Genomic DNA, 26,927 nt, shown 5'->3' with positions numbered 1-26,927 from the left:
TGGATTAATTTGTGCTTGGAGTGTTTACTCATTTTGTGCTAGGAGGAGGTTTGCTGAGCGGTGCATGAGATTTGGCCAAGCCCCCAGTCTGGATGCTGCTCTTGGGCTGTGGGCTACTAGCAGTCCATTGCAGTTTTTGTTTTATTAAAAAAGCCAAGCAGGCACGTCATCCTGATGCATATTGCGAAAGTGTTTTGCACCCCGATTTCTCTCAACACAAAGCGTGCGAAATAAATCAATTGTTCCACCTGACAGTTTTCAACCACTCGAATTCTGAAGCACAAGCTAAACTGAAGTTCACCCTTTGAAATACGTCATATTAGTTGAAAGTGCCTAAGAAGTAAACTGCAAACGATCTTGAGTATTTGCAGCTCTTCGTGGTAAGCTGGGTGCTGCTTTGGGGCTTGGCTGTGTAAAAGAGCTTATTCTAGCAAATTTCAATATTAAGCATTTCACATTTCAGCAGCCTCAATGGTGTCCCTCTGGAGGCTTCACCTGGCCCCCAAAACCTGGCTAGCCTCCTGTAGCTACGGCTCTGTACAGGGGAGCAAGAAACCCAGACCTGTCTTAGCCTGTCTGTACACCTCTCCCCTTTGGGAGCGCACCTTCTCTTCTTCCTCCCGCCCTCCCCAAATGCTCCTCTCAGCTCTGTGGACTGAGAGATGCTCACTTAGAGGAAGGAAGCTTCATGACAAGTATAAACTCTAGCACAAAGGAGGATCTCATTAACTGACAAAGGACCAGTGGCGTAGCGTGGGGGGTGCAGGGGGGGGGCCGCACCGGGCGCAACATCTGGGGGGGGGGGCGCGCTCGCCGCCTCCGGAGTCGCCGAAGAGCCTTGGGCGCAGGCTGTAGCAGAGCCCCATGTCTCGAGGAAGCCAGGAGGGCGGGAAGGAGGGAGGCGCTGGGCGGGGGCGGAGGCGCCGCCCGCTCCCTGTGGTACGTGTGCACGCTCCCGAGCGGCATGTCCTCGCTCCTCGTATCCGGCGGCGTGTGGCGCGAGCATGGCATTTCCCGCGTGGAGCTCGGGCCCGGCCAGAAGCGGCATGCCGCCGCCGTGGTGAGGCGATGCCGCCCCGCCGGCTGGGAGCGGGACCTGGTCTTGCGCGCAAACCATGGCCTCCTCCGGCGGGGAAGCTGCCGAGCAGCAGCCCCCGGCGGCCACCCAGCTCCGCGGAGACTCAGTAGAAAGCATGAGGAGGATTTTCATCTGCCACCCGCCCGGGAGCCGCCAGGAGGGGGGCGGAGAGGAGCAGCCCGCCGGCCCGGCCCCAGGCCCCTTCGGAGGCCTCCTGAGCCCCGCCACGAGCTCGGCGGAAGCCTCGGGCGTCGAGGGCGCTTCGCCCTCCGCCGGCTCCCCGCCTCGCAGCAAAGCTCCTCTCCAGGAGCCCCGCAGAGATTTGCAGAGGCTAGTCTTGCGCTACGTGGTGCCTTGCATGAACACCTATGGCTTGTGCATAGTCGACCACTTCCTGGGGCACAGGATGGCTGAGAAAATCTTCCAAGAGGTCCTGGCTTTGCACCTGAGTGACAAATTCCAGGACGGCGCCCTGGCGAGCCAGAAGGCGGGCGGCAGCCGAGCCATTCGTGGGGACAAGATTTTGTGGGTTAAGGGCAGTGAGCCGGGCTGTGGAAATATAGGCTACCTCCTGAAAAGAATGGATAAGCTCATCATGTACGCAGATGGCAAGCTGGGGCGCTACAAAATTAGAGGAAGACACAAGGTTAGTAGCTTGCAAGCCTCGACCGAAGTTCACTGCGGGCTCCTCCGGAGTTTCTGATCTCCCTCTCTTGCCATTTCATGTACTCTTCCGAGTCTTAACCACGCAATTCCTGGCCGCTCTGCTACCAGCTGCAACTCGGGCTTGGCATTTGGTCCATCCGCTCAGATCCTAACCCTAGTTCGATCGCTTTGTGAAACAACTTTAAACCGTGTAGCGTTCACAGTCTGGCAGCCCACGTGGGGTTTCCTATATCCACAAATTGGAGAGGTAGTAGTGGGTGATTGTGTATGGCGGGGTGTAACCTCACTACGCTTAAAGACGCGGTTTCCTTTTTTTGTTTTTCCCGCCTTCATCAAAAGTTCCCTAGAGTTATTAACCAGGATTTGTGAGCTACAGTTTCAAAGAGAACAAATTTCCTGAAACACTCGTGCGTGCATATACATATATATATAACCCCGAACATCTTACTTTACCCCAGCCCAGGCAGCAGCAAGAAGAAGCTGGCAGCGGCGGCAGGCTAGGGGTTAGGGGGCGCAAATTACTTGCCTTGCCCCGGGTTAGAGGGCGCAGATTACTTGCCTCGCCCCGGGTGCTGACAACCCACGCTACACCGCTGCAAAGGACACAGGTTTACCTTGCTGCAGGGGAACAGGATGGTCGTGAGGGGGTCCCTGGGCAATCAGAGCTTGCAGCCCGGTGAATGAATTGTACTTTGTAGGGAAAGATGGAGATACATTTCCAGAGAATGTATGTTTAGGATTAACCCAGTTACTGGTTGAAGATGCTTGCTACAGTATGCATTTGTTACTTTCCTAGGGTAAATTAATAACTGATTAAAGGTGTCTATTTGCATTAGATATGGGAAAGGTTCCGGGACTTAATTAGGCTTTTGTACTTAAGTTATTCAGAGGCTCATTATACACATCTATTATTGTGCAGAAATTCCCAGAATAGTCACTACTATGGAGAGGATATTTGGCAGGAACCACTAGGGCTTTCCTTGATAGACGATACTTAGCTTAAACTATTATAGCGATCTCAAATTTCTTTTGTTGCTCAGAGCAAAGCCGAGGTGAACACATAATTGCACTTGCAGTTAATGCAGAATGCTGCAGCGCGATTGCTGAGAGGAGTGAGGCCTGGTCAGTATATAACACCTCTGTGCTCAGAGATCTGCTACCGGGCCAGGTTCAAGGGGTTACTATTAGTATATAAAGCCCCTAACAGCTTGGGATCTGCTCACCTACGAGACAGCCTAATCCCACAAGCGCCCACTTGGCCACTTTGTGGGTGGAATTGGCGCTGTTGTAGGTGCCACATAATACCCGTTCTGCATTTGTAAGAACTCCGTCATTCCAGATTCTGGAAGCAGCCGCACTCCAACTTGCTGACTCAGAGGTTTAAGGAAATGTGGCAAATGTGGTAAACCATGAGCCCAGGTTTGGAGACAATGCTAACCCAAACCACGGCTTAGCTCACAGCAGCAGCAGGACAAGAGCAGTTGCAAAGCGGCCATGTTCTTCTCTATGAGAAGCCACACATTGGTTCATTCGCACTAAGCCATGCGTTGGCTTAGTGTTGCATGTAAACTAGGCCACCCTTTGCAAAACAAAACTGACTAGATGTGTTTATTTCCTGGTGACTGCTTTAATCAATCTACGTCATTGTTGTGACAATCACTTATTCATCCAAATGGCTCTTGCTTTTTTGCTTTGGTTTTTCTTCCTAGGCGTACAAGCGTTTATGTTTGCAGCAGTGTTCAGAATGTTGTGACATCTCCAGACCAGACAGTGTTCTCTCTATTTTGGGGACCTTGAAACTAAAGTAACTTTAGCCAGACGGCGCAGCACAGCAGAGAGAGCTATACTGGAATTCATACTGCTGGTTTAGTGGATAATTTTAGCAGATTATTTAGTCTTATCTTGTTTAATGGGTGTTTATTGCATTTATTGAATTCACTATAGTGAATCAGGAAAAAGCAGTTCTGTATAACATAGAGCTAGTTTTGCCAAACTCAGTATTGCAAATAGGTTGCAGGTTTGATTCCCATATGGGGCAACTGCATACAGTGGTACCTCAGGTTACATACGCTTCAGGTTACAGAATCCGCTAACCCAGAAATAGTGCTTCAGGTTAAGAACTTTGCTTCAGGATGAGAACAGAAATCGGGCTCCGGCGGCGCGGCAGCTGCGGGAGGCCCCATTAGCTAAAGTGGTGCTTCAGGTTAAGAACAGTTTCAGGTTAAGTACAGACCTCCGAAACAAATTAAGTACTTAACCTGAGGTACCACTGTATTCCTATATTGCAGCGGTTTGGACTAGATGATCCTAAGGGTCGCTTACAACTCTATACTTCAGTGATTCTATGAAATACACTTTAGTTATGAGACTTATTGTTCACCTAGATGTAAGAAAGGCAACTTTTTAAAGACGTTGTTTGTTAATTGCTCTGTGTATCAATTAGAACAATGTTTGCTGTGAGATCTGAAGTCTTTTTTTCTGTCTAGGAGATGCTAGTGAGTATAGGAAATAATACCAAGCCCTTTAATACCCAGGACCTAATTACATTTAACATTAATGATCATCACTAGTAGTCAGACACTTCTGCCTCTCCAAAAACAGGGTTCAGTGACCACAGAATTAGGGGAAATCTCAAATATGTCAGATTAGTCCCCCCCCCCCCGCCCCTTTGGTAATTTTAACAGATTTGCTCCATAGCTCTGTTGTTTGAAGACCAAATTATTTGAAGACCAAATTATAGCAAATTATAGACCAAATTATTTGAAGACCAAATTATAGCAAATGAAGACCAAATTATAGCAGCAACGCAGACTATTTTAACCCTGCCTTCACCCCACTTGCATAGTAAGTGGAGTGGGGTGGGCTTAATCTTTAAAGCAAAAGGGAAATGTCAACTGTCCTCATCCCTGGTGTTTTTCTCCCCAACGTAGTTGATGGATCTGGCTGTAAGTGATTGGTGCTGAGAAAGGGGGCTCATTGTAGCCACTGATCAGTGAGCCCAACTGAAGTGTTTAGCTTGCCTGCATTGTTTGCATTCAAACTGCACCTCCACAGGGACTTCAGAGGAAGGTGTGTTGAGCAACGGAGGACTCAGCGGAGGTCAAGAAGTATCTCCTCTTCGATGCCTTCACTTCCACAAAGTATGCTTGACAATAAGCGCACACTTTTGTTCAATTGCTTACCTTCAGGGTCGTCGTCCTCTTGTGTTCTAGCAGTCTTCCAATAAGCTGCAGTGCCCATAGCTCTGAGGGATACCACCGTGCCACTAGGGCTCTCAAAGTTCAAGAGGGTGAAGAGGGACGATGGTGTGAGCTGCTCAGCTCATTGCTATGTGCCACAGAATTAACCCAGAGCTTCAACAGGGCTGCCAGACGGAAAAGACCCTGGAGTCGTCTGGAACGGAAATCTTCAGACTCTGAGAGTGGACCATTCTAATAGCCCCTCCAAACCTTTGCAGAGGAGCAGCCACTGCAGTCTGAATCTTAACAGGAGGCCATCTAACCATGACAAGGGAAAGGTGGCAAGATCATAGAATCATAGAATCATAGAGTTGGAATAGACCACAAGGGCCATCGAGTCCAACCCCCTGCCAAGCAGGAAACACCATCAGAGCACTCCTGACATATGGTTGTCAAGCCTCTGCTTAAAGACCTCCAAAGAAGGAGACTCCACCACACTCCTTGGCAGCAAATTCCACTGCCGAACAGCTCTTACTGTCAGGAAGTTCTTCCTAATGTTTAGGTGGAATCTTCTTTCTTGTAGTTTGGATCCATTGCTCCGTGTCCGCTTCTCTGGAGCAGCAGAAAACAACCTTTCTCCCTCCTCTATGTGACATCCTTTTATATATTTGAACATGGCTATCATATCACCCCTTAACCTCCTCTTCTCCAGGCTAAACATGCCCAGCTCCCTTAGCCGTTCCTCATAAGGCATCGTTTCCAGGCCTTTGACCATTTTGGTTGCCCTCCTCTGGACACGTTCCAGTTTGTCAGTGTCCTTCTTGAACTGTGGTGCCCAGAACTGGACACAGTACTCCAGGTGAGGTCTGACCAGAGCAGAATACAGTGGCACTATTACTTCCCTTGATCTAGATGCTATACTCCTATTGATGCAGCCCAGAATTGCATTGGCTTTTTTAGCTGCTGCGTCACACTGTTGGCTCATGTCAAGTTTGTGGTCAACCAAGACTCCTAGATCCTTTTCACATGTACTGCTCTCAAGCCAGGTGTCCCCCATCTTGTATTTGTGCCTCTCATTTTTTTTGCCCAAGTGCAATACTTTACATTTCTCCCTGTTAAAGTTCATCTTGTTTGTTTTGGCCCAGTTCTCTAATCTGTCAAGGTCGTTTTGAAGTGTGATCCTGTCCTCTGGGGTGTTAGCCACCCCTCCCAGTTTGGTGTCATCTGCAAGTTTGATCAGGATAAATTTGATCAGGATATCAGATCTCCTACCTTCAGATCACTCTCTTCTTGCCCTACTGAGAAAGCCAGATTCAGGGCGTCACCAGCCACATGCATTGTGGGAATGCTGTGATGGTACCATTCCATGGTTCTCATGGAAGCCATGATGTCCTGAGCCAGCCCTAAATCAGTAGCCTCAATATTAATGTTAAAATTCCTCAGATTTTACCTCCATTTTTTATTTGACCTCATTGTTTCTTTCAAACTCCAGAAATTCTTGTTCATTTTTACAGTGGTTTGTTAAAGCGAGCCAACTTCAAGCCATGGTTGTTATTTTGATTAACCGTTGTATAATGTTGTGTTTGAACTCTGTGCTGGGACTCATCTTGCCTGTGGTTTATTGAAGGAAGCCAGCTTGATAGCCCATGATTTTAAAGTTGCCATATTTCAGAGCAATACTAGTTAAAATTAACCGCAGATAAAATAGCAATTTGCTGTTAATCAGAAATGGAAATAAGTACTAGGAGTGTTCTCAATAATTCAGATCATGGTTCTTCCTTATTTTGTTGGCAGGCTGCTGAGAAATAATGTTTTGCTGTAGGGCAGAGATGGAGAACCTGGACCCTTACAGATGTTGTTGGATCCAATTCCCATCAGCCCTAGCCAGCATGCTTAATGGTTAAGGATGATGGGAATTGTAACCGGAAACGCTGCTGGAAGTGTAAAATTAAAGAGGGTAATTTTTTCCATATGTGGTGGACATGCGACGAAATGAAGAAATATTGGGAACAAATTTACAATGAGTTAAAAAAAATATTTAAGTATACATTTCCCAAAAGACCAGAAGCATTCCTACTAGGAATAATTGGGGACGAAATCAAAAAAGAAGATAAGACACTATTTCAGTATGCTACAACTGCTGCCAGATTACTAATTGCCCAAAATTGGAAAAATCAGAATATCCCATCAATTAGAGACTGGCAAACAAAATTATTTGAATTCATTGAACTCGCAAAAATGATGCAAAAAATTAGAAACCAAAAAAATACAAAGTTTATTAATGATTGGAACAAATTTATGATATACATTGAAGGGAATTACAGAAACTTAAAAACTATAGCAGGTTCGATATAAATCTTATGATGTGCAAATCATTAACAAATACTAGCTGCAGAAAGACAAATTATGTATATTAAGAAGCCTGAAAACGGGAGGGATGGAAGTCAATAGGGCGTAGAAGAATGATGTAAATTTTTAAAGCTATATAGAGACAAGTGTGAAGACATGGAACTGTAATGGAAACGGGTAATATTTTTAAGTTTGTTAAGATATTAGTTATTCAACTTTTTCCTTTTTTCTTCCTTCTTTGTAATGGTGGATTTGTTTTTCTTTTTGGTTATTCATATGAAAACTAATAAAAAGAATTTGGAAAAAAAAGAGAGAATTGTAACCGGAAACATTATTTTTTATTATTATTATTATTATTATTATTATTATTGTTGTTGTTGTTGTTGAATTTATATATCATCCTCTACCCAAAGAACCACAGTTTCTCTGTCCCTGCTTTGGGGATACCTAATGAGTTTATAATAATTTTTCAGACCATTTTGGTTGTTTTACATAGATTATCTATCCATTTTCAACAAACATTTGCACACTAAACAGAAATCGGCCCAAGTTTTCTTTTGTTATTGCAAATATCGACTGAAGGCTATGCTATGATGTTCTCACACAATGCATTTTCCTTTTTTGTCCTCAGAAAAAGCCATTGTCAGCAATCATAAAGGAAGCCTGTGATGGGTGAGTTTTATTTGTTGCTGTGCTTTCAACTCTCAAAATAAACAGTTCTCAGATATATTTTCTCCCTCTTGCGAGTTAATTCAAACACCTCCCAGGAGCCTACACACACACACACACACACACACACACACTCTGTACTGGTTTCTAAGGTGTGGGCTTTAATTTTATTTCATCCATTTTGAAGATACAACAAAGGGAAATACAATTTTATTTATTACATTTATATGTACAAATGTGTACATTACACAAATATGTAATGGACAACTATATATATTTGTTCCAGGAGGTTCAATGTGACTTACATAGTTGTTGCCCCGACTTTAAACACAACCTTGTGAGGTTGGTTAGGCTGAGAGTGACTTATCCCAAGGTCACTCAAACTCTCCCCAGTTGTACAGGCAGGAGATGTTCAGTTCCCCAAGGAAATTACCTGCAAATGAGAGGCCTGTGGCCTCATCCCAAAGTGGCATTTAAGCTGCCTTCCTGTACACTGGCAGACTATTCCATTCAATCCTGTGAGGATCCTCTTGGAGAACTACAGATGTGGGAGTGGAGAGATTGTGCAATAAATTAAAAAATAAATCTTGCATTTGTCTTTTTAAGTTCAGGGGAAATCATAACTGCTTAGGGACTTGACTGAAATTATTCCAGCATGGATAAAAGAAATATAGGTAAAGGTAAAGGGACCCCTGACCATTAGGTCCAGTCGTGGCCGACTCTGGGGTTGCAGTGCTCATCTCGCTTTATTGGCCGAGGGAGCCGGTGTACAGCTTCTGGGTCATGTGGCCAGCAGGACTAAGCCGCTTCTGGCAAACCAGAGCAGCGCACGGAAACGGCGTTTACCTTCCCACCAGAGCGGTACCTATTTATCTACTTGCACTTTGACGTGCTTTTGAACTGCTAAGTTGGCAGGAGCAGGGACTGAGCAACGGGAGTACACCCCGTCGCGGGGAATCAAACCGCCGACCTACTGATCGGCAAGTCCTAGGCTCTGTGGTTTAACCCACAGCGCCACCCTCGTCCCTAAAAGAAATATACATTATCTTTAAATAGACTCCTTAAACCCTTCTCTAGATTAGGAGTAAGGAACCGGATCCAGCTGGCAAACCAGTTCCTTTCTCTCCTATTCTCCATAGGCCAAGTTTGACAGTGGGTGGGCATGCCCACCTTTCAATCACCTGACATATATTTTTTGCCCATGTGGCGTCAGGCAACCCATTTTTGCATATGTGGTTTGTAATCTAGCCATGCTGGCAAAGGTACTGCGCTTTGCCAGGCCCTGGCAATTAGCTGGTTGTCAGGGTTTGCAAAGGATTTTGCTGAAGGGCTTTCGAGGTGCCGCCCACCAACATGTTTTTTGGACCCAGCTGCATCTTTACCTGCTGTAAAGATCACACCTGATGTGATACAGGTATGATGTCAGATATAGGGCAGGTAGGTGTGCCTTGGCCCAAACAGCTCCTGATTTGACCCATGGGCTGGAGGTTCCCTACTCTGGTTCTAGATTTACCTAAGTGTTCTGTGCTCAGACATGTAACTAAAAGGCGAAAAGCTGAAAATTGTTCTTGGCTTCTGTCATCCAAGTGCATTTTCCTAATAAAATTGTTTGTACCTTTTAAGGTGGTCTCTTACAAATCACGAGTATTATGCACTGCAACATGCTGATAGTACCAATTTCTACATCACCGAAAAGGTAAGAAAATACCTCTGGACATCTCTTGTGCGCTTTTCCTTTCTTTCTTTTTGTTTAAAAAATGCTCTTCATGCTGACAATTCAGTTTCAGAGTTAATGTTGAGGGAGAGTGCATTATTACCTTGGTTTTTACAGAACTTAGACCCAAGTGGGTTATAATGGGCTCACTGTGCCTCATCCTATTGGTCTGAGCTCTGTCTCCTGGTAATGTAGCAGTTCAGTTTTTGTGGGTAGAAATATAATTGGGGTATTGGAGGGCTTTCTAGACAAGATTTTAATTGGATAAGCATTATCCGCATGCTGACAGTAATTGCTTCTTAATAAAGCAACTTGTATCAGAATTAACTGTGGAAGGTTTTTTGTGCCAGTTCTTCCAGTGCTGCTGGTATGTCACTGGGTCTAGAGAAGGATCTTGAACTTAGAGCACTTGATTTGGAATAAATATTAATGAATGAATTGAAGGGGCTGTTTTGTTTTTTTAAACCGCCTGCTTAGAAGAATGTCCTTTCTTCATATTGCCAACACTTACTTTGAAACTGCTCTCCTAAAATGCATGTTTAGTTATTCTCCCCTCCCCAATCATTTCAAGTGGAGGATGGCATTGTCTGCTTTCAAGAATTCAACTCTTTGGTTCTGAAATGGTGAGGGAGGCTCCATAAAGCTGACCCTCAGGTTTTTGTGGACATGTTAATACTTAAGGATTTATCTGTGCAAACAGCAGTTTTTGAACTCTGCCACTTAAGAGAGCAGGTGAGTGTGGTGGCTGTTTGAAAGACTTGCCCACCAAAAATAAAGTCTCACACACAGAAAATTAGCGTGCAAAGGGAAGAATCCTTTTCTCCCGAAATAAAACTATACATGGCAGAGCATTCAAGCACATAGCAACATCCTCTCTGTACCCTCAAGTGATGCAAGCAAGCAGTTTTCTTGCGTGATGCTCAGTTGTGTTGTAAGGCTGTGGGCAGAGGAGGGCAAAATTAAACCCTTTTCTACCCAAACCACTTTGCTAGCTCTGTGGACTGCTGTGTCCAAACCTCTTTAGAAAGCATAGTTGAGCTGGCACTTATTCATAATCGGAGTACCGTCGAGAAGTAGCAGACAGGAAACCTAAATGAGACATAGCCAGAGCTGGTTGTTAGGTAAACAAAGTATTGTTTCCACCGCTTCCCTTTTTTCTCCCCTAAATGGTATCTTAATAGAAACTAGATTCAAGAGTTGCATAACACTTGCCATCTCCGTGAGAGAGGTGCCCTAATTGTTGCCTTGGTGTGCATTTGTACTGGATTAAAGCAGTGCTTTTTTTCTGTGCTGGCACCCATGGCACTTTTATCAAGATATGAGAAGTAGCATCTCTTGTTTTTTCTTTCTAAACAAAACAAAACAAAAACACTGGATCAATTTGTGCTTGGAGTGTTTACTCATTTTGTGCTGGGAGGAGGTTTGCTCGCACAGATAGCGGTAGAGGATAGATGGGAAAATAAATGCCAAAGAATCACAAATAAATGGGCATTTTACAGGAACTGGATAGAAAGAGGGGAAGCCAGCCCTAACATACAAGCTCGAATGAACAGACTGTGTACATGGATAAAGATATGAAGAAGGAAGGCCTGACAGGGGGCGGGGAGGGCTGGAGTGGAGAGGGAGGGGAAAAGGGGGGGGGAGTAAACCGGATGGTATTTTGAATTGATTTTGTTATGTAAGCCTTTTTTTCAGAAACCATATATATTAATGTTATGTAGTTAGGCATTGCGTGCTGAGGTCCCCAAGACACCCTTCCCAATAACTCACACATCACACATTATTTTTGTTTAAGGTTTTTGGCATAACTTTGGCCACAACTTTTATCATACAAAATGTGAGTGGTTGCTTAGGCATTGGTTATGACTAGCTGTCCCCCCGCCTTGGGGGACAGCACTGACTCCCGTGAGTCAGTGCGGAGGAACAAGATCAGGGTCAGCTGGAGCTGCGACACAGACCCTCAGCGACTCCCCGCATGCTCCTTGAAGCTTACGCGGCCCGCACCCTGCCGTCAGGGTTTGGACGAAGGGGATGGTAAGCTTCAGAATTCCTTTAACGGAATTCCCGTGCAGCAGAAGCATTGGAGGGGCAGGCACAGCCAATCCATACCCCTCCACCAACCAATTTAACCAATGCCTAACTGCCAACCTTACAAGTTGTGACAATTTGCTACGTAGTAGGCAAAACCCAATTGGCACACACTAATCAGCCAAAAGGAAAAATTCCTACTAGGCCCCCGCACCAATGAGGACGACCCCATGACAGGCAATAGCAAGGTCAGAGCGAAGCCCAATCAAGGGAGGGCGGGCGGGAGATCCGGTGTCCACAGCGAAAGAGAAAGGAACAAGCTGTGGCCCTAGCTTAAATAATCTCTGATCCCACCCCTAAAATTGGCAACATCAATTTTACCCCAGCAACTCCATCCACCAATCTGGTTTGAGCCCTTGAGCCTAACTTGCCTGACAACCCAGAGGGTGTCTTGCTCGGCCCCATCCGCAACCTGTGCTCTCCTTTAGTGAGAACACGCTTTGTAGTATGAATGATTTTTGTTCTGTATTCTTTGTTTTATATAATAATGCTATGTTACTAAGCAAATTTAATAAAGGGGGGGGGGAGGAGGAGGTTTGCTGAGCGGTGCATGAGATTTGGTCAAGCCCACAGTCTGGATGCTGCTCTTGGGCTGTGGGCTACTAGCAGTCCATTGCAGTTTTTGTTTTATTAAAAAAGCCAAGCAGGCAAGTCATCCTGATACAGTGGTACCTCGCAAGACAAAAAACCCGCAAGACGAAAGGGTTTTTTGTTTTTTGAGCTGCTTCGCAAGATGATTTTCCCTATGGGCTTGCTTCGCAAGACGGAAACGTCTTGCAAGTTTGTTTCCTTTTTCTTAACACCGTTAATACAGTTGCGACTTGACTTCGAGGAGCAACTCATAGCACGCGGTGTGGTAGCCTTTTTTGAGGTTTTTGAAGACTTTGGTGATTTTTGAAGCTTTTCCAAAACTTTCCCAACACCGTGCTTCGCAAGACGAAAAAAATCGCAAGACGACAAAACTCGCGGAACAAATTAATTTCGTCTTGCGAGGCACCACTGTACATGTTACAAAAGTGTTTTACACTCCAATTTCTCTCAGCACAAAGCGTGCAAAATAAATCTATTGTTCCAGCTGACAATTTTCAACCACTTGAATTCTGAAGCACAAGCTAAACTGAAGTTCACCCTTTGAAATACGTCATATTAGTTGAAAGTGCCTAAGAAGTAAACTGCAAATAACCTTGAGTATTTGCAGTTCTTCGTGATAAGCTGGGTGCTGCATTTGTTCTTGGCTGGGTAAGAGAGCTTATTCTAGCAAATTTTAATATTAAACATTTCACGTTTCAGGAGCCAAAGTGCTAATTTAGTTAGTGCCAAAATATGCAGAAATGAAATGTGAATGAAACAATGTAAGATGTAACTGATAGTGCTGAGGCAACATAATACGCTCAACGTGATTCCTTTTCACAAGATTTAACCTCTTTCCACTGGGGCAGCCCTGTGTTAAATGCTGCATTTTAGTTGTGAAGTATTTCTCGGCCACTCTAGATTAAAAGTTATTTGGCTCGTTGTCAGAATTTACGCATTTTGCTGGCTGAATTATGCATAGTGCATGTGATAACACTTGATGACTTGCAGTTTGGCACGTGAACTGCTTCTGCCAGAGATCCACGCGCATGAGATGATACAAAAATGTAACCAGTGATGGCTTTCTCATCATGCAGGACGTTCCTTGAAGTTTTAGTAACCGAGAATGATGTATGAACATACTTCTGTGAACTCTCCTTGAGAGTTGCTTTACACATGACACTCTTGAGTTGTCGGGGGTGGAATAGGAAGCGCAAGGCCCTGAAAAAGTTGTAAATAGTAAAATTTTGCCCCAGCTGCCTCCTTCCTTCCAACCCTACGCCAGGTGTTCTTCCTGGAGGAAATGAGACCTTCTGGGAGAATCTGGTTTGTGCTCTCTGTTGCTGCTACTGTTGAGTGTGTATGTGTGCATTTTCACTAGAAGAACACAGATTTTTACAATGCCATTAATCTGTGCTCAAGACAGACAGGGACTGTATATTTGTGCTGCAAGGAGGGTTTTTATTCTGCTTATAGGCTGTCTTGAGTCAGATAGAAAGTAAATGAAATGCCATTGGTATTACTCAGATGCCCGTGACTACTGCTACAGTTTTTACTGTTTACCGGTTGAGTGAGGGAGAAATACCAAAGGTCATGATGACTGTTTCATGGACTTCGCAGGCTTGTGAATAGATGGCTTCAACAAGTGGGCATTTTGACCTTTCACATGCCGGGATTTGGACTGCCTTTCCCAGGCCTCTGACAAGAGGCAAGCCTAGCTTTTCTCAGAGTAGCAGAAAGGAATGTTTCAGTGCTTTTTAACCACTTTAACCTGTGGGCCCTTGTTTATAATTCTCTGCAAGTATGAACACATGCGCGCTGATTGGAAGGATTTCTTGGTGCCTGTGTGATAATTTGTTGCCAGTACTACCATTTTAGTCAGAACAATTTTCCTTAATCCAGAAATAGACTATTTATTCCGAATTCTAAAGATACTTCTGCTACTTAAATAAGTATGGGGAACGCAAAACGTCACTTAGAGAAGGATCTGAAATATTTTCCTTGAAGCTTGAATATGTTCTGTATTGTTTTAATGAGTTGTAAACCATGTTGAGATTTTTTCATTAAAATATAAAGTGGTTGGTATATAATAAAATTATTATTATTATTATTATTATTATTATTATTATTATTATTATCTCCAGTCCACAGGATCACAATTGAATGCAGCCTTTCTCAACCTCAGGTCCCCAGCTGTTGTTGGACTACAACTCCCATCATTCCTAGCTAGCAGGACCAGTGGTCAGAGATGATGGGATTTGTAGTCCATCAACAGCTGGGGACCTGAAGTTGAGAAAGGCTGATCTAATGGACACAACAGAAATGCAAAAAGGAATGAGGGAAGACTAAAACAAGCTATGGAAGAATTGCTGCTTATCTGCCAGAGTGCACTTATCCTGCCATTATGTTCTTCCTGGCTGATGGCAGGAGCCAAAGTGTGCTTTCCTTTAGCCCTATTTGGTTGCAGCCATTGCTGCATATACTAAATCAATGTTTGAACTTCTGAGCCAAGATTCAAGCGCTTTTGTATTGTCTAGCTGAAATGCTCTACAGTAAGAACAAGAGCACCATTTTGATTATGTCACCATCCTCCCAGCCCCAATGTATTTTCTTCTTCATTCCCCTTTGTTTCAGTCTGCATCTATACCTATTATGTCACTGGAGAATAATGAGGAGTCTTGTCTTCTGTTGGTTTGTCTTCTCTTCTCTGCTCTTGTGTGGATAAATGAAACTGTGACCACCTGGTTTTTCCTTCGGATTTGGTCTTGACGAACCTCCTTTTCCTTTTTGTAGATTCCTTATCTTGTTTTTGAGCCCTGGTTATAGTAGTTAAATTGTTCTGTGCAAAAAGTTACGGTTTCTTGTGAATAAATCCTGTAATTGCATATGCTAGGGAAACTCTTGCCTTATAAAAGCAGGCTTCGTGTGAGGGAGGTTGCACAAATAAATAAAAAAACAAGGAACTAGTATTTCTGTTGCTTCTATTCTTCACTTCAGTCCGCAAATATTCTAAGAGGTTCTCTGAGTTTATACCTGACCTGCCTTTTCAGTATATGCTAATAGAATGAGGGTCATTTCTGCATACAGGAAAAAAAATATACTCTGTCATATATACAAAAGACACAGCAGCAAGATAAACTACAACTTGAATTTCAAGATTAATGTAAGGAAGTTCACAACGGGTGCTGGAGGAGAAGGAGAATGGACAATTTATTGATTGATACATTTAAATTTAGCATATTGGTTGTTTGCTTTTCTCAACCAGGGTTGAACCTAACAATTGCAAACATGGTGAATCTTACATACCAAGATACCAGGAATCTAACCTATCAATCCAAAGATGTTTTAAAGCTTTGAAAATGAAAAGTAAACTTGCTGGTTAGAATAATTTTGAATACTGTGGTCATTGTGAAGCAGATTTCTTTATACAGTCCACAACTTAACCAAACGTTCTTGTTATCGCTGGTATTAAGTAGTCACAGAACAGCTCTGTGTATCCACTGAAATTAGCCGACACGCTGAGCACGGTTTCGTTCAGGTTAATGTAGAATATCCCTTTGGTTTAATTGTGCACTGTTTCCTTGCAGGCGCTTAAGTAATTGTTTGGGAATGGAGAAACGAAATTGGATTTTTAATTGGAGAGCAGATATTTCCGCTTAGGTTTTGTCTGGCCTGCTGCATTACAAAGCCGATGTTTGTGGATGCATTCCAGTGGGATACATAAGAAGTACTTCATAAGCTCCTGTCTCCCCATGGCATCTTCAGACTTTTTCTTGTGATGGCTCTGGTTAGACGTGAACCACAAACTCCATGCCTTTGCAGACTGATGCCTGATACCCCTGTGGTGGTGGTAGTAATAGTACTTAGCATTTTTGCAGCTCTTTTGAGCAGAGGTAGTCAACAAGGTGCCCTCCAGCTGATTGTTGGATGCTAGGTCCCATCAGCCCCAGCCAGCCTGGCCCAATCGTCAAGGGATGATAGGGCTTGTTTGTTTTCCCAAAATACTTGCATACTGCAATTTTATAATAAAATGTCAAAGTGGTTTACAACAAAAAAATTCCTTCCAGTAGCACCTTAAAGACCAACTAAGTTAGTTCTTGGTATGAGCTTTCGTGTGCATGCACACTTCTTCAGATACACTGAAACAGAAGTTGCCAGATCCTTCTATATAGTGAGAAGGTGGGGAGGGGTATTACTCAGAAGGGTGGTGGGAATGGGTGATTGGCAGATAGCTGTGATGAGCCTGTTGACGACTCTTTTGACTATGGCAGACCAACACGGCTACCTATCTGTAACTGGTTTACAACAGTTTTGCTTACACACACACACACACACACACACACACACACACACCAGACCAGACCAGACCACAAACTCTTACAGAAAATGTTTATCATAATTATCTTCATAAGCCTAGCAGCAGTGGGGAAAAAATCAGCAAACTTTTAAACATTTAAGGAAGATGCCTACTAAATCCCTATTGGAGAGCATTCCACACGGCTCAATGGCTCTAACGGCTTGGATTTGTGTTGATGTCAAATGAGCCTCACCAGCTCATTTGACATCAGCAATGCTCCTACAGATGATCTCAGTGATCAAGCTAGGATATAAGGGTTCAGGCGGTCCCTAGCTTGTACTTCAGCAACTTCTGGAGGGCACCATATTGGTTACCCCTGCTTTAGTGTGTTCAAACCGTATTACCCTGGCTGAATTCACATGTAATGCTCAACCGTGGTTTAGCATGATGAGAATGAGCCGCAGCGATCATCGGACCTGCATGCCTCATGTACACCTTCTCTTCCCAACTCCACCATTTCCATTTCAGACTAACCACACTTTCTTGTGACACCTGAACATAGACATACGATAGTTGGTCTTATCCATGCTTAGTGGAAACAAGGCAGCTCCAAGCTATGGATTATGAAACTGGCTTGTATTCATAGCCTAGGGCTGGGTTGTAACACTAAAAAGTGGTTAAACTAAAACAGAAGTTGGACCTTCTCTTCTCTTCATAGTTGTGCTGGAATGGGAGAATGTGCAAGCTTAAAATCATGGTTTAGTATTAATGTGCATGCTGGGCCAAAGGTAATTTTAGTAACCAAGCCCATTGAGAGAAGCTGAGAGTGGATTATCTATGGTCAGCTAATGGGGTTTGTGACAGAGGTGAGGCCTAAACCAAGTCCTTCCCCGTTCACACCTCATTTCCTGTTAGCTGCTACTGTCCACCAATGCTCCGTTTAAAAAGGTCTCTGTTTCTTAAAGATAAATGAAGCTTACAAGTGCGGGAGACTTTGGTCAAGTCAAGGTTCAGGTTGATGAATGGGATGGAGCATAGGAATAAATAGTCACCTTCAGTGTTTCTGCAGTTCATTTCAGCATTTCTTTTTTACTTACAGCATACTTCAGTCTGTCTTGGCTCCTCTTGTTAGCTGCTGTATTAAGACACAATCCACAATAATTTCATAATACAAATATCACAAGTTGGTTCAGGTGAATTATAATAGTGTTTATCAATTCATGTAGTGCAGTGAATTTATACACTGCTTTATAGTTAGTTGTTTGGGGTTGAATAGGAGGTCATATGGTTTTCTTCCTCTGAGGGCAGTCTTTCAACATTGTCTTTGGTTGAATTGCTATTGTAATTTTTATCTGCTTGGTATAATTGTTTATCTTTAAAAGAATCCAGAACGTAAGGAAAAAGTAAGTCCCATTCATTCTCTTCAGCTTTCACCCTCCTTTCCTTTCAATCTCCACGATTGTAAAGCTTAATAGGTTAAGCTACAAAATGACTGATTCTTTGGGCTTGTTAGCATTGCCCAATTGGGAACACGTGTCAGGATGCAAGTCGAATATCCTAAGATGCTTGTAGCGGACGTGCTGTTTGGTTACTTCTCAAAGGCATGGAGATATCTGACACTGCTTCTGTTTCCCCCAGGAACGAATTATTATGTAGTGTAGGTAGGTCAAAGGCTTTCCAAATTTAGTGACAGTGAGACTTTCTCTCCCTAGTCAATAAAACACAGGAGTGTCCCAAAGTATAGAATTCCGTGGTCCAGGATTGGCAGCTGAGTAGCTGTGAACCTCAGAAACAGTACATTTTTATTGTTACCCTTGTAAATGGAGAACAAAACTGCAGAAAATTGACTACACCAATGTTATGTTACTGGTTGTAATTTGCCTCGTGGCAGTTTTTACCACTGGCTATGAGAATAGTCCTTTGAATTCTGGTGCTGGAGGAGACTCTTGAGTCCCATGGACTGCAAGAAGATCAAACCTATCCATTCTTAAGGAAATAAGCCCTGAGTGTTCACTGGAAGGACAGATCTTGAAGCTGAGGCTCCAATAGTTTGGCCACCTCATGAGAAGAGAGGACTCCCTGGAAAAGACCCTGATGTTGGGAAAGATTGAGGGCACAAGGAGAAGGGGGCGACAGAGGATGAGATGGTGGGACAGTGTTCTCGAAGCTACCAGCATGAGTTTGACTAAACTGCGGGAGGCAGTGGAAGACAGGAGTGCCTGGCGTGCTCTGGTCCATGGGGTCACAAAGAGTTGGACACGACTAAACAACAACAACAACAACATGAGAATAGTCCTTACATAGGCACTCAATACTAGATATATTCAAGCAAACAATTGGGCAATACTGTAATGCAAGAAAATCTTGCGCCATGGAGTGTTCCTGTTCAGGATTCCAGCCAGTCAAGGAGGCCCATTCCGTTCCTCTTCATATTCCCATGCCCTGGGTTTCTGTTGTTCTCTTCTCCTGCATTCTGTGACAACTCAATCTTCATTAACCTGTTTTGGGTCACCCACCCTTTTTGGACAACCCTGTACTTCTGCAAACTTTGGGGTTTCCTCAAACATTCTAATATCTCCCTCCTGTGGAAGATCTGAATTCTAGCAATTGTCTTGTCTGTTTCATGTAAAGCTCTTTGCTTCTCATAAAGTAGACAAAATGCTGTTACATTTCCAGGTCTGCCTGTTTAGGTGACCAGGGCGATTGCTAGTATACAAATGCTAGGATACCCAGTTGATAAAGAGCGGTTTACAATTCTTTTAACTAATAAGTTAATGATAAGTAGTGTAGCATAGGACTCCTAGGGCCATGAAACAGGAAACCACAATTCATATTTTACAGCTTAAGCCTGTTTGGTGACCGTAGGCAAGCAATTATCTCCCAACCACAGGCTCCCATCTGCAATACTGCATTTAATATTACAGATCTATTTTGCAGGGTTGATGCAAGGATGCAAAATAATGTGAGATACAACATAATGAGATAACAGATGCAACATATTTTGAATGCTCTGTAGTGAAGTATAAAATAATTGTGATTGGTACTAGTAACCAGGCGACTGCTAACTACAAATTTTTGTGACTAAATTTGGCTGAGTCAGAGGAGAGAATTGTCCCATGTCTTAAAGGGGCCTGCATTTTGATGAAATAACCTTGTGTTTTGCAAAAAAAGAAAATCAGTCAATGCTTTCCCTCCTACTCTCGGTGTGAGATAACATTCTTGGCTGTTTTAAGAAGCAAAAGCTCTTCAATGTCCACATATTTTCATGTATATATATTGGCAATAGTGCTTTTGTGTCTGAGAGGGAATGTAAAGCAGTGGTGTCAGATCTCTGTGGCTCGTTCCAGTGGTTTTAAGATTGCACATTGCAGTTATGGAAAGCAGAGCACTGGACGAATAACATTGCAGTGCTGCAGATGTTTAATGACGGGTTTCAACTGACCTACAAGCTCCTTGATTATATGACATCAGTTTGGTTTCACATTTCACAGTGCAATTTATTTAGGCTTTTACAGAAAACGAGGACCTCAGACTTCTCCTTGGTAGCTGGCAGTGGCCACAAAACTGGGAGATGCAATACATGAACTCATGTTACTGGGTAGAAATTAAGTTCCTCTTGTTTTGCTTCCTTTTCAGGAAGCAGAGGAATATCAGAACACCCTTTCCCCATGCCTTTTTTTCTTTTAAGGGCGTGAGCACTGATGTCTTTGGTAAATTCTATTTGTTCACTTACGGGTAGAGAACCAACGAATGAAACACCCTTGGTCCTAGTTTCCAAGCAGAATCAGTGCAAACCCAGAATCCATCAGGGTATAAACAGTATATACACTCAGGGCACATATATTCACAGTAGTCTCTATCTTCCCAGCACATGGAGGGGAAAGTTCTTTCTTAAGTTTCCCTCTTTGCTCTGGTAAGCTTCCCGCACTGCCATTTTGTGCATGTGGCTCCTATACACAGAGAGCAGCTCCCGTTTTGCTTTGGGGTAAAAGAACATCCCATGGGCACTGTGAAAAGGTCCACTGGCAGCAAACAACAATTCCATGCCACAAATTGGAGCCTTTATGTGCAATTGCATCTGCAGAGGAGAGGCTGTAGCCTTTTAATCTGGAGTCAAACTGCTTTTGAATATAAAGCATCAACCAGGAGCCCTGTTCCTCTCTAAGCCCATTGGAAGCCTGCTGTATACTGAGTTCAACCATTGGTTCATCTAACTGGACTACTGACTGTTGAATGGTTTCTTTAAATGTAAAGGTTCATCATTGTTCCACTCGGTGTGTATATCTTAAAGGGGCCAGAGCAAGGGCCAGAGCAAGATAACGAGACCCAGCTTTGCAGCTGTGAAGCATAGCAGGTGCTGCTGAGTTGTATTTGATTAAGGTGTGTCAGCATTTGGGTGTAGTATATAAGGAGCAGCACCTAGCTCTCCCATTAACCTGGGGGTTGGGTTGGTGGTTGGGTCTGGTTTGGTTGTTGATGTATTTAGTGTAAATGGAGTTTTTGTTTTTCTTATTAAAACCTTGTTTAAGTTATTTTTGAGTCCTTTTCATTTTTAATGCATGGTCTCCCCAGCAAGCTCTCTGCAGCGCTACCATACTGCAAATAACCAACACTGACTACTCAACTATTGCAGGGGTGAGAAACTTCAGGCTCGGGAGTCTGGGTGTGAGCATGTGGCCCTCCAAACCTCTATTACCTGGCCCTTGAGAGTTTTTGCCTGGCTGGAACTCTTGCTTACCTGGAGGGAGGATAGAGAGGAGTGTATGAGTGTTTATGGAAAATAGGCAACTGTAGAAAGATAATACTGACGTTCACTGCATGACCCACTTTGCTTCTGGCCTTCCCAACGTTGGCATCTGGACCCTGGAAAACTGCATAGAAGGGAACACAGTTCTTGGGGCTTAAAAATGTTCCCAGCCCTACAAATGGTGAGGGGAAAGAAAGAAAAAGCCTCAGACCAAGTTAAGTAGAATTTTTTTATTAAAATGGTATAGAACTCTGGCACAAATGGTGTATATAGTGAAAGGGTTTAGTCTCAAATGCTGGCATTGTGGTCAGGAAAAAGGACTATATTCACACATGTGGTGGGAATGTAATCTGGTTAAGGAATATTGGGAAAAGATTATAAAGGTAATTTCTGGATTATTTCAAGTAAACATAGAAAGTAATAGGGATTTGTTATTTTTGGGAATACTGGGAAATAACAATGTAAAAAGTAATAAGCAAGAGTTGTACAAGATTATGATTCTAGCTGGAATGGCAGTTATTGCTTTGGGATGGAAAGAAAAGGCCAAATGGAATATGGAAAAATTGAATGATTATGTGTTTGACTAAGTACAATCAGAAATATTTGCACAGATAGTGGCAGAGGATAGATGGGAAAACAAATGCCAAAGAATCACAAATAAATGGGCTTTTTACAGGGACTGGATAGAAAGAGGGGAAGCCAACCCTAACATACAAGCTCGAATGAACAGACTGTGTACATGGATAAAGATATGAAGAAGGAAGGCCTGACTGGGGGGGGGGGAGGGGGGGAGGGGGGGAGGTGAACCGGAAGGTATTTTGAATGGATTTTGTTATGTAAGCCCTTTTTCAGAAACCATATATATTAATGCTATGTAGGTATGCATTGTAGTATGAATGAATTGTGTTTTGTATTCTTTGTTTATAGAATATATATAATAATGTTACGTTACTAAGCAAATTTCATAAAACAGTTTTTTAAAAAAAAGACCAAGTTCATGGCAGAATGGTACAGCCTATAAGCAGAATAAAAATTGTCCTTGCAGCACAAATATACAGTCCCTGTCTGTCTTGAGCACGGATTAATGGCATTGTAAAAACCTGTGTTCTTCTAGTGAAAATTGCACACATATGAACAAGACAGAGAACAGGGGACTTTGTACAGCATATAAAATCTTTTGGCTAGTTTGATTCCTGATGTTGTGCTATTTTTCCTTCATTGTGTTGGATAATCTGGCCTTTTCGCTTTGGTGGGCTGCATAGCACGACTTTATTCTGTGCTGCACCACAGTTACTAAGAGGAGAAGAAACAAAAAAATTTCCTTCCAGTAGCACCTTAAAGACCAACTAAGTTAGTTCTTGGTATGAGCTTTCGTGTGCATGCACACTTCTTCAGATACACTGAAACAGAAGTTGCCAGATCCTTCTATATAGTGAGAAGGTGGGGAGGGGTATTACTCAGAGGAGGGTGGGGATGGGTGATTGGCAGATAGCTGTGATGAGCCTGTTGACGACTATTAACGACTGCAGTAGGTCTTACAGGAAAAAGCAAGGGGTGAGAAGGTGAAAAATGGCTTTGTCATGTATAGTGAGATAAGAATCCAATGTCTTTATTCAGGCCAGGTGTCTCCATGGTTTTAAGTTTGGTAATGATTTGCAATTCAGCAGCTTCTCTTTCCAGTCTATTTCTGAAATTCCTTTGTAGTAAAACAGCTACTTTGAGATCTTGTATAGAATGTCCTGGGAGATTGAAGTGTTCTCCTACTGGTTTCTCTGTCTTGTGATTCTTGATGTCAGATTTATGTCCGTTTATTCTTTGGCGTAAGGTTTGGCCTGTTTGTCCAATATAGAGAGCTGAAGGACACTGTTGGCATTTGATGGCATACACAATGTTAGACGATGAGCAATTAAATAGTCCAGAGATGGTGTGTGTGATGTTGTTGGGGCCAGTAATGGTGTTGTCCGGGTGTATGTGGCAGCAAAGTTGGCATCTGGGTTTATTGCAGGCTCTGGTGCCAGTGTCCGTGTTAAGTCTGGTTGTAGTATTATTGTGGGTTAGGAGTTGTTTAAGATTGGGTGGCTGTCTGTAGGCAATGAAAGGTCTTCCTCCCAGAGCTTGAGAAAGAGAACTGTCATTGTCCAGGAGAGGTTGTAGATCTCTGATGATGCGTTGTACTGTTTTAACTTGGGAGCTGTATGTGATGACTAGAGGAGTTCTGTTATTTTCTTTTTTGGGTCTGTCTTGCAGCAAGTTCTCTCTGGGTATCAGTCTGGCTCTGTTGATCTGTTGTCTAACTTCATCTGCTGGGTATTTTAGTTCTAAAAATGTTTGCTGTAGATCTCTTAGGTGAGAGTCTCTGTCTGTAGAATTGGAACAGATACGGCTGTAACGTAGTGCCTGGCTATAAACAATGGACTGTTTGGTATGTTTGGGATGGTGGCTAGAGGCATGTAGATATGTTTGTCGGTCAGTTGGTTTACGGTATAAGGTGGTGTCTATGCGCCCATCCTGTATTTTTATAGTAGTGTCCAAAAAATGTATTTCTTGCATAGATTGATTCATTGTTAGGTTGATTGTGGGGTGAAAATCATTGAATTTCTGGTGGAAGGTGTTCAGGGTCTGTTGACCATGTGTCCAGATGATAAAAATATCATCAATGAATCGCAGGTACAAGAGAGGTTTGAGTGGGTAGGAGTTTAGGAAACGTTGTTCTAAATCTGCCATGAAGATGTTGGCATACTGTGGGGCCATGCGGGTGCCCATTGCTGTGCCGCTGATCTGAAGGAACAGGTCATCACCGAATTTGAAGTTGTTGTGGGTAAGGACAAATTGGCAGAGTTTGGTGGCAAAGTCCGCTGTGGTTTTATCTGAAATGGTGTTCCTTATAGCTTGTAAACCATCGTTGTGTGGGATGTTGGTATACAGAGATTCCACATCCATAGTAGCTAGTATAGTGTTGTTGGGAAGATTATTTAAAGATTGTATTTTCCTCAGGAAATCTGTGGTGTCACGTACATAGCTGGGAGCACTGATGGCATATGGTTTCAGAACAGTGTCCATATAACCGGAGACACCCACTGTGATAGTGCCAATACCTGAAATGATGGGGCGTCCTGGATTTCCTGGTTTGTGTATTTTAGGTAGAAGATAGAAAGTTCCTGGTCGAGGTTCTGTTGGTGTGTTGGTGAGGATCTGTTCTTGGATGTGTGGGGGTAGCTCCTTAACAATCTTGTTCAGTTCTTTTTTGTATTCTTGTGTGGGGTCTTGTTGTAGAAATGTTGTTGTTTAACCTGCCGGAAGAAAAGCAGTACATTAACAGAAAAAGGTTTCCTACGCCCCGAAAATCAATCAGTTTTCTTCTTTATAAGATGGAGGACTTAAATTGCCTCTTGGCAGATATCCATGCTCCTCCCCATCTTCCGGTCCATTTGATGCATGTGCAGATTAGAAACCCAAACAGTTGTTGGGAAGCCACTGTGGCAGAGTTGACTAAACAAGATTCACAGGGAGAGACTTGATGTATGAGTTAGTCATGTCCATGGAGTCTTGAACCTTCAGTGTAGCTTGGAAACAACATTTTTGGAATGGCCTTGACTTTAAGTGCTCCTGTTAATCAAGGGGTTCTGCCCTAAATGTAGAGTCATAGGGAAGGTATCCCAATACACTTAGGTAAAACAAGTCTTTTATTGAGAGTATACTTTCTTGTAGCTAATGATTTAGATCCGAACTAAGTTGAAATTAGTCCATCGAAACAATTGATTACTCATTGATTTCCATCGGAGCCAAGTGCAAGCAGCTTACTTTGGATCCAACCCACTGCTGGTAACAACAGCACTGTACACGTAAATTTTCATGTACAGTAGGAAGCACCTGACGATTGCTGTAAATTCAGTTTTTTCTTTCATGATTTATACACGTCGAAGAGCCTCAATTATGGATGTCTGAATTTTCTTTTCCAGAACCGTAATGAAATTAAAAATGGAGCAATACTTCGATTAACTACATCACCAGTAAGTTACTGATACGTTCGCATTCCTTTGATTTTCTTGTTTTCCCCAGTACTATATTATTCCTTTGATTTGATGTTATGTTCATAGAAAGGGGCCATTACCTATGGGTTGGTGATCCTATACTTCCATTAATTCAGAAGAGGGAAATTACACATATTTTTAAAAGTATCTCACAGTATATTATTATTATTATTAATTTTTATGTGTAGAAAGTGGATTTTTTTATGTCAGTCAGGCAATGTGGAGAGTTTCTGATTCTCAGCTCTCTTGGAAGCAATGCTTAGGGCATGATGACATTCCTCTTCATTCTCTCTCATTTATGTGCTCATCTCAGCAAGGCAGTTAGGTTCATAGCATAGCCACCATGTTCCCTTGTTCATTGAAATATCACACCAGCATAAGATTCCCATTGCAGTCATATACATCAATCAGAACTAAGTCCTATTTAGTTTGGTGGGTTTCACTTCTAGGTAAGTGTGTTTAAGATTGCAGCCTCAAAAGATGTTCATAAATGGGACTGACTGACATAATACTACAGTGGTACCTCGCAAGACGAATGCCTCGCAAGACAAAAAACTCGCTAGACGAAAGGTTTTTCCGTTTTCGATTTGCCTCGCAAGATGAATTTCCCCTATGGGCTTGCTTCGCAAGACGAAAACGTCTCGCGACTTTGTTTTCTTTGTCTAAAAACAAAGACATGTTTTGTTTATAAAGTTAATTTATTTTCCCTTCAATTTTTGAACTGCTCTTTACAGTATGTGTGACTTTAAAGAGCAGTTAATAAACTGTTGTTGTACCAAATTTGGCTTTGTTTGGACTTTTTTTGACCATAGGAACGCATTAATTGATTTTCAATGCATTCCTATGGGATTTCGTGCTTCGCAAGACGAAAAATTCGCTAGACGACAAAAATTGCGGAACGAATTAATTTCGTCTTGCGGGGCACCACTGTATTGAGCTTTTCCCTGCCTTCATTCTAATACGTCTTAAGACAACATCATTACAAAATTATCGCTTGCTATTTAAACGGTTGGCAGAATTGCAGTTTTGCGAGTCTGCACCATTACACATGCAACTTGTTCATTTGGTTCATTTGCTCTATTTGTAAATTTCATGTAATTATTTATTATACTAGTGCCCCCCCCTTTCCGAAACCTGCAGGCAAACTCAGTTTCCTAGGTTACAGCAAGTAGTGGCTGAATTTTCTCATTTTCTTTACTCTTTCTGTTCTTCCTCTGATTCATTCCTCTTTAATACCTCAAAAGCTATCTTCCTCCATCCCCCATATAAATTTATCAGATTTTATTTTAACAGGCTATTTCATATTTGTACATTTCAGCCCTATACCCTGGTGACGCCCTTGTACAGGAAGCTGACTTTATCTGCCTGGGGCTTCCATTTCTGACTCTTGCACGTTTCTGCAGAACGTTCCTATGTGAACCCTATTATGTCCCACTGCTGTTCTGCTCTCATCTGGGTCCAAAAGGAGCCGTGTGTCTGTGATCATGTGTCAATTGGACGCGCCTAAAATGGTCACTGGGGACGTGGGTGGCGCTGTGG

General features: G+C 42.9%; 2 protein-coding genes and 1 long non-coding RNA gene across 7 annotated transcripts in view; 2 read left to right on the top strand and 1 right to left on the bottom strand.

Annotated features, from left to right (window-relative positions):
- Positions 1-26,927, top strand: part of ELMO1 (engulfment and cell motility 1) — a 318,949-nt gene that overhangs the window by 71,766 nt on the left and 220,256 nt on the right. For 4 of the 5 annotated variants that reach the window (XM_077916521.1, XM_077916518.1, XM_077916520.1 and 1 more), the window contains exons 3-5: positions 7,904-7,944; positions 9,565-9,637; positions 25,317-25,367. In XM_077916521.1, the coding sequence (XP_077772647.1) occupies positions 7,904-7,944; positions 9,565-9,637; positions 25,317-25,367 (165 nt within the window). The remainder of the gene's footprint in view (positions 1-7,903; positions 7,945-9,564; positions 9,638-25,316; positions 25,368-26,927) is intronic. The other variant, XM_077916522.1, reaches the window with a different exon arrangement.
- Positions 1-26,927, bottom strand: part of LOC144324956 (uncharacterized) — a 29,857-nt gene that overhangs the window by 1,279 nt on the left and 1,651 nt on the right. Inside the window, exons 2-4 of the long non-coding RNA XR_013390267.1 lie at positions 21,307-21,348; positions 17,708-17,745; positions 2,359-2,434 (exon numbers count right to left, since the gene is read on the bottom strand). This is a non-coding gene — a long non-coding RNA (uncharacterized LOC144324956). The remainder of the gene's footprint in view (positions 1-2,358; positions 2,435-17,707; positions 17,746-21,306; positions 21,349-26,927) is intronic.
- Positions 999-1,781, top strand: LOC144329334 (prolyl hydroxylase EGLN3-like). The gene has a single exon (XM_077937057.1). The coding sequence runs from the start codon at positions 1,116-1,118 to the stop codon at positions 1,779-1,781; it is 666 nt and encodes a 221-aa protein (XP_077793183.1). The 5' UTR covers positions 999-1,115.

This window comes from Podarcis muralis, chromosome 12 (genome assembly GCF_964188315.1).
Source record: "Podarcis muralis chromosome 12, rPodMur119.hap1.1, whole genome shotgun sequence".
NCBI lineage: Eukaryota > Metazoa > Chordata > Lepidosauria > Squamata > Lacertidae > Podarcis > Podarcis muralis.
The sequence above is the reverse complement of the archived record's forward strand: the minus strand, read 5'-3'. Positions and strand labels throughout refer to the sequence as shown.